At 47.3% G+C, this 8101-nt stretch overlaps 1 protein-coding gene across 1 annotated transcript; it reads left to right on the plus strand.

Annotated features, from left to right (window-relative positions):
* Positions 1–2303: 2303 nt before the first annotated feature.
* On the plus strand, positions 2304–5970 carry TP53RK (TP53 regulating kinase). The gene is made up of 2 exons (XM_067554331.1): positions 2304–2575; positions 4214–5970. The coding sequence occupies exons 1-2, from the start codon at positions 2341–2343 to the stop codon at positions 4690–4692; spliced, it is 714 nt and encodes a 237-aa protein (XP_067410432.1). The 5' UTR covers positions 2304–2340; the 3' UTR covers positions 4693–5970.
* The last annotated feature ends 2131 nt before the right edge of the window (positions 5971–8101 follow it).

Raw genomic sequence — 8101 nt, forward strand, 5'->3', positions numbered from 1 at the left:
GGGTCCCAAGCAGTAGCTCATAGGAAGGATCTCCGTTCTGTACAGAATAATTCATTCTTTAGCAATGCACTTATGCGCATATTGCCTGGTGTGCTCTTCTGCGTGTCGCATCCCACAGTGCTCCTTCTGCTCATGGCAACTTTAGTGAAGCGCTGGACGTCTGGGGCCAGGGTCCTGGGAGGGAGCACTTGGGAAGGTGGGTGAACTAAGCTTTTATTCCTGATGGGATGGGATGGCAGAGATGCAGGCAGTGCCCCAGCTTTGCCAGCTGGCACTTCAGCAGTTCCCGAATCCCATTCCTGCAGTGGCAGCAGCAGAAGTTAAAGGTAGTTTCGTTCTTAGGGGGACAAGGCTGAGGGGCAGCTTCTCACAAGGGAGGCAGTGGTAGTGATAATTCATCGTATGTTAGTAGTGCCCAACGAAATTCATGGCCATTAAAAATGCGTCACGGACTGTGAAATCTGCCGGGGAGCGGCAGGGCTGGAGGTACCCCAGCCAGGGCTTCTACCATGCACGGGGCTGCTGCTGCTAATCCTGATGGGGGCTGTGGAGGGACAGGACTTCCTCTTCACCTGCAGGGGCCGCTCCTAGGGCTGGGTTACACTCACCTCCGGGAACCTCCTCTAGCTGCTGGAAGCTCTGCACCCCCCTGCCCCACTTCCTGACCCTATCACACACCAGCCACGGAGGAAGGAGTCAATGCACAGGGAACAGCCACAGAGATTCTTACAGCCAGGGAAGGTTCCCAGAGGTGGGTCTGACCCAGCCCCAGGAGCAGCCCCTGCAGGAGAAGAGGAAGTCCCATCCCTCTCCAGCCCCTTGGACTAGCAGCTGGAGCCCGGTGGGAGCTCCTGGCTGGGGCGCCCCCAGTCAACCCCTCTCCACTTCTACAACGGTTCTGGTGCCCTTGCCCCCAGCCCTATCCCTCCCCGGCACTGGGCCCAGCACTTGGAGGTTAAAGGGGCCTTGGGCTGGCTGTGTGTGTGCGCGGATCACAGCACTCCCCTGTGTATGGGGCCATGGGTAGTTCAACCCTGCCCCCCAAAAAAGTAATGACACCCCCCCCCGCATACCATGTGACCCACATCTCTGCGTTGCCCACTGCTCTCCAGCTGCCCAGCTCTGAAGGCAGCGCCCCTGTCGGCAGCAGCACAGAAGCAAGGGTGGCAATACCGTGATCCCTTCACAACCCTCTTTTCAGTTGGGACCCCCCACCCCGAAATATCTGAAACCATGGAACTGATGATTTTTAAAAATCCTATGACTCTGAAATTGACCAAAATGGACTATGAATTGGGCAGAGCCCTACCCACTAGTAACACAGGAATAATATAGACACACACTATTTACTGAGCACAGCCTGTGCGCGGGGAGGAGGGGGGGGGTTGGGGGGAGGAAGCGGGGTGAAGAGGGGCACAGGGAGGGGGGGTGTGCCGTGGAAGGACATACAGAGGGTCACAGAAAGAGGGGCAGTGCAGGGTGGGAGAAGGGGGTACAGGCAGTGCAGGGCAATACTCGATGGGGGGGGCAGTGCAGAGGGGCTGGGTGATACTTGGCGGGGGGGGGGGGAGGCGCAGGCGGCACAGGGGGGCAGTGACAGGACTGGAGAGGGCGGGAGGGGCCCTATAGATTAAGGGAGAGGCTGTACTGAGGGGGTGGGGTGATTCATGGCGGGGGTGATGGTATGGAGGGGTGGGGTGATAGGACCGGGGAGGGCTGTAGGGCTATACACAGGAAACGGCTCTAGAGATTGGCTGGCTGGCTGGCTGGCTGGCCGGGGCCGGGATCGGGGGCCGGGTGATATAATATCATACAGCGGGGCGGGGCGATACATGGGGGGGGCGGGGCGCTCCGCGGGAGGCAGCCAGGCCCATGTAACGCGCAGGATCCGTCACCATGGAGCAGAGGCGTGGGGCCAGGCTCGCGGGGCAGGGCGGGGTTACAGGCTCCGCCCTTTATCGCTCTGCTGGGCGGTTCGGCTGTTGGCCGGAGGTCGAACGAAGCCGAAGATTGCCGACGTCCCCCCGGTAAGTCACGTGGTAAGGAGGGGGCGGTGTTGCTCGGGTCGTGCCTTATTCCTTCCGCTTACGTCACGCCACGTGAGTTACGCTACCCCAGGTTTCGTAATTCGCATTCGCCTGCATGAAGTGAGAACGAGGGCCCGGGAGGCAAGGTGCGAACGGAGCCCAGCACCTCGTGTGGCACTTTGTTGCGCAGCGCCTCCTAGTGGGTGAGGGGCAACATCGGCCGCCACCCCGCGAGCTGATCTGATCTGATCTGATCTACTCTACGCTGCTAGCGTAGAGGGTTGCCTTGCCTTGCTTGCCTTGCCTTGCCTTGATGATGGCCGATGGCGGAGGCGAGGCGGGAGAGGTGCCCCCCCCGCCCCTGGAGGGGCTGCAGCTGGTGCAGCAGGGAGCTGAGGCGCGGCTCTACCGGGGACGCTTCCTGGGTCGGGCGGCCGTGGCCAAGCTCCGCTTCCCCAAGCGCTACCGGCACCCGGCGCTGGAGGAGCGGCTGAGCCGGCGGCGGACGACGCAGGAGGCCCGGGCCTTGCTGCGCTGCCGCCGGGCAGGTGGGACTGAGAGATGGGGGCTCTGTGGAGTGAGGCTGGGTGTGGACGTGGGGAAGGTTCATCAGCCCAGAGTCAGAAGGGAGTTCAGGGGGTGGGCGGGGGAGCAGAGGGGGCTCTGTGGGAAGGGTCTATGGTGAGATGGGGTTGCTTGTGGGGCAAGATGGGGCTGACTGATCCTAGGTGAACATGGGGGTTTTGTGGTGTGGGGCTGAGTTGGGGGGGCGGGGAGAGAGACTCTCCACACAAGCAGCCCCTCGTTGTCCCTGGTTGGGGAGGTTTTGTGCCAGGAATGGAGCTGTCAGTGCTTCTTTACCCCTTTTCATAGCCCCAGATAACAAATGAAACTGAAAAGCCACATAAACTGACACAAAAGGGACTTGTTAAAAACCCAGTACACAATTAGCCTGAGTGACTTGCGATTGTTCTCCCTGTTGTAGGTGTGTCTGGTCCCCCATTACTGCGGTAGCTGAACATTTCACATTGTTAATGTTTTCATTGAGGTCGAGGACTTGGTAGGATTTAAAAAGAGGCTTTGGGCTTTTTATGTGGGAGAAGTAACAGGAATAATATTGTGCAGTAGGTCTCTGTGTGACTGTTCTGCGGCCTGGTCTGTGGTTACAATTTGGAGTGACATAGTTATGTTGCTCAGAGGTGGGAAAAATTCACACCCCTAAGTACAGTAGCTATTCCAAACTGACCCCCAGTGTAAATGTGGTTAGGCTGACAAAAGAATGCTCCCGTCAATCTAGCTATCCCTCTTTGAGGAGGTGGATTACCTACAGTGATGGAAAAATCCCTTCTGTCATTATTGGATTCTAGCATGCTATTAAATACTGTCAAATAAGGTGATATTTATCTTTAGCTGCAGTTTCAAGATGCTTGTGGTATTTTTTCTTCTCACAAAGAGCAAATAATTGGTGTGTGTGTCTTTGTCTTCCTGGTTTATTGCAGAGATCACTGTACCTGCTCAGGATCTTCTCAAAATGCCTCCATGCCTACGACAAAACCCTAGCATATATTCTGCATCTGCTACCCAGTGTGTTCTGGTAGGAGACGAGGAGTGATTAATCCTGTGTTCCACTGAAAGGGCAAGAGGGATTGAAGGATACATAATGAAATTTCAGGAGTTGAAATTTAGGGCTTGTCTAAATTATGGAAGATCCAGTGGCATAGCTAAAGCACAGTAGCCATGTTGGGATAACCCTGTGATGTCACATCCCACAGTCATGGAAGGGTTTTTTTGGTTACTGTTGGAAAACCACCTCCCTGAGCGACAGTAGTAGGTTGATGGAAGCATCCTTCTGTTGACCTAGCTATCTTACGCTGGGGTTAGGTTAGCATAGCTACAGTGCTTAGGTGTGGATTTTTCACACCTCTGAGCACTGTAGTTCTGTCAACCTATATTCTAAGTGTAGACCAGGCACTAGGCCGGGCAGTAAAGTTTAGCACTGCTAAATCTGGGCTCGTCAGTGCCCACTAGTGGTTAGGATTTTGAACTTCCATCCCAATTCCAGGGTAGTGTTCTAAACTTCTAAGGGTGCATTTGATTTTACATAATTATAAATTTTGAACATTACAGAGCAAGCTGAAAATTCTTATAATCGAAGGGCTAGCATTTCATCAACTCTTTTTTAATAGGGATTTCTGCACCAGTGGTGTACTTTGTGGATTATGTCTCCAACTGTATATATCTTGAAGATATCGTAGGATCAACTACAGTTCGGGATTATATAACTTCTGTACAACAAAGTGGGAAGGACACTAGCAACCTCTTTCTGTTAGCAGAAAAGATAGGTGAGGCTTTGGCACGAATGCATGATGAGGATCTTATCCATGGTGATCTTACAACTTCCAATATGCTTTTGCGACCGCCGGCAGAAGAGCTGGACCTGGTGCTGATAGATTTTGGACTGAGTTTTATTTCTGGTCTTCCTGAGGACAAAGGAGTTGATTTGTATGTTTTGGAGAAAGCCTTTCTGAGTACTCATCCAAACACAGACATGCTATTTGAAGCCCTGCTGAAGAAGTACTCAACTACATCTAAAAAATCAAGTCCTGTGATCAAAAAGCTGGATGAAGTACGACTAAGGGGAAGAAAGAGATCCATGGTTGGATAGAAGAAAGCAGAGTTTGTGGAAGAGTAGGGGAGATGTAACTTCCTGTGACATGCAAATCTGCTTATGTTCATTAATTCTGTTTGGTTTTATTTCATAATTCCCCATTTTGGTAACTTTCATTGTTTTACAAGTGTATAATAAACTAGTTTAATACAACATGGTGGTCATCCTTGTACAGCCATCTGACAAGTGGCTCCGAGTAACCAATGGGAGTGCAGGTGGGAAAATAACAGCTGAGGTGGGAACAATTGCTTTTTCTTGTCTCCTTACTATCAGATATCCGTTTTTAAAAAAGGAAAAAACACCAGTATCTGTAGTGATTTTTTGCTATAGAACTTGTATTGTTTGAGTACTAAAAATGTTATATGCTTATTGCAGTAAATTTCAGCTCTTGAGTTTTCAAATCAGTTTTGTTTTCTTAAGCCAGTAGTTAGTTATACCAGTAATAAAAATGACAGGTTCCTCTGCTGAGGATCTTTCAGTTAAACAAAAAGGTTGCAACTTTCCATGCAGAGTTTCAGGTGAGGGAGTGCTTCCATTATGACTATTTAAACCCTCGAAAACTAATCAGTTTTTATCTGAGTATAGTAACAGAAGAATTGCCATACCTGGATCGGAGGTGAGGTTCATCTTCTCCCGTATCCTGTTTCCATCATTGGTCAATATCAGATACTTCAGAGGAAAATGTAAGAATTTTGCAGTAGGATGATGTGGGCTAATCAGTCCCCTACAATCTGATCTCTCATAGCTCTAAATCCTGAAGCACAAGCTTTAATATTAATTGCCAACATTTCCTTAGCATTAACTTACTATAACTTTGGATATTCTTATCTGTCTAATTTCTAATTCCTTCTTGAATATTGCTAAATTCTTAGCCTCTGAGTTTTGATGGCAATCAGTTCTACGGTGTTTGTATTTTATAGAAAGGTTTTTCCTTTCATCGGTTTGGAATTGCCACCTTTGTCCACTTGTTCCTGTGGTATGAAATGGGGAGAGCAGAAACTCTTGATCTACTATCTCTATACCATACATTATTTTATGTAATTTTGTTCCCTGTTTTGTCCTTTGAAAAACTGCAGATTATGTATTTTGGAATCTCTCTTCATATGAGTTTTTTCATGTCTTTAATCATTCTTGTCACCCTTTTCTGAATCTCTTCTTTTGTAATAACTGCTACTGTAAACGAATGTAGTCTTTTTCCTGTGATACTTTTGTAACCATGTCTCATCTGCCCATTTTGGGGAAGATGGGTGTTTATTTTTTTATAAATATCTTCAGAGTTAAGTACTTAATGTCTTTTTGGGGATTTTCTCTCTCCTTCCCCTCCCCATCAAAGATCAACTGGAAAATCTGTTTGAGTGGGAAAATCAGATTCCTAAATGTCATCACTGCATAAACTATAGTACTTTACTTTACCAAATTTTACATGCTGAGCATTTTATAATAGAAGGGATAAATTAAAGTTTGAGTACAGTTGTGACATTCCCCAGGGTACAATCTGGACGGTTGAACAGCTGTGTTCTCTCAACTCACTAATGTGGGGTGCCTTTTACACTGCTTTGCTGTGAGAACAATCTGTTCTCTGTTTACACACAGCCTCTAGCATGCAAAATCACTCCCTGCTGAATTATGAGTGCTTCTAGCTAGCCACTCCTAAATTATATTACAAAGCAACACCAGCAAATTCCTAGTCCCAGATTTGGCCCCAGAAACATGTATCTTGTACTACCTAGCTCTTTCCTTCTGTGCAGTACAAGCTCATAGAAGGTCTGTCATTTCATTAATAGAAAATGATATGCACAGACCTTGTTATCTTAAATGAAAGCTCCCAAACACTTCAGTCCAAACACACTGTCTTAGATAAAACAAGTTTATTAACTACAGAAAGAGAGATTTTAAGTGAGTACAGGTAATGAGGCATAAAAGTCAGAAATGGTTACAAAAAAAAAAAAACTTATTAAGTTAGGTATTAGTTTGCATTTTGCCTAAGTGAACTTCAAGGAAAAGGTTTTTCTCATGAAATGCTCACAGCCGTCTGGCTGACTCAGCCAGGACCAGTCCCCCAGTTCAATAGTGCTTTCTTTGTCTTTCAAATGATGTTGATGCCATGAATAGAGAGGAGGTGAGAGAGGTGATTTGTGTCTTCTGTTCTCCCTTCTTATAGCATTTCTCCTCTGAGAATCATTCCAGCCAGGGTTCAGGTGACAGCAAATCTGTCTACCAAAATATAAATTTCCTGTTTACACTCTTCTTCCTGCAAAAGAATGGCTACTTAACCGGGTGATTATGGTGACACCTGGCTGAGGTGCTAGTATGGGCTACTTACCTATGTTGGAATGTGCCTTAGTAACATTATGCAGTAGAATCTTACAATTTTACCACACATTTTACCAGGACAATAATGATCAGCAAATTATGAGTTTTCAAATGATACCTCACACGGCATACTGTGTACGAGATTTATCATAGTTTTGTAAAAGTGGACATGGGGTAGAGTCTTTTACAGCATTAGTTTGTGCCCTGTCACAAACAATTAGGTTGGAATTGGAAATCTACAATCTAAAATGGAGATGTAATAATGGAAGTGAAATATCACTAGGCCCAACACATCACAGAGGAACTAGGGAGAGAGGTGCCTCATATCTGCTATGCCCTGCTTCCTGTGTTTTGAATATGTGAAATTGTTTGTTGACAAAAGAACAGGAGATGGGGTCATGCCTCTTAAGCAGTTTTTGTTGGATTATATATTTCAAATGTAGCATTTGGATCAAGAGAGAGCCTTTTCTATTAGCTTTTTTTCTTCAAGTAGTTTATGGTTACACTATCATCAGTGTTAGCAACAATGGCGTGTATAGGTAGTAGAGGCAAACCACTGTCACCTAGAAATGCCAGAAGCCAGTGTACCCCATTGTCCTCCATTATCGAGGGTGACGTTGCACATACAGTGGTAGGAAATCTGAAGAAAAGTGCTAGCAGAGGTACAGCCCCCTTTCAAACAGCTGAATGGTCCATTGCATAAATTATAAGGGGGTATGAACTTTAGTGTTCTCATTCTGTTAACTTTTAAATATGAGAGAGAGTACTAGTGTACTCTTGATCATAAGGGAGAGCAGGGAACCTCAAGGAAGAATTTTGGAGAGGTGGCTGAGTGATCCAATTCTATGCAATGACTGAAACCTCTGCACCAGCTAAAAATAAGTCTAAATCCTGGCAATGTAGATTTGACTAGCTTTTGAACAAAATTGAGTTGCTTTGTGGTGTGGGTCTTTCAGATTAAGTCTCTGTTCTGTTGGCCAGTGACGATCCCTTGCCACTTACTGTCAGAGTGGGGGTTTGGCTAGTGTTTTCGTTCAAAATCATCCCTTCTAACATCGTTGCTATGGGCTGTATGCTTGCTACTCTGCCCCAT

Source organism: Emydura macquarii, unplaced genomic scaffold, assembly GCF_026122565.2.
Source record: "Emydura macquarii macquarii isolate MOO-44397 ecotype Brisbane River unplaced genomic scaffold, CSIRO-AGI_Emac_v2 contig_1483, whole genome shotgun sequence".
Lineage (NCBI taxonomy): Eukaryota > Metazoa > Chordata > Testudines > Chelidae > Emydura > Emydura macquarii.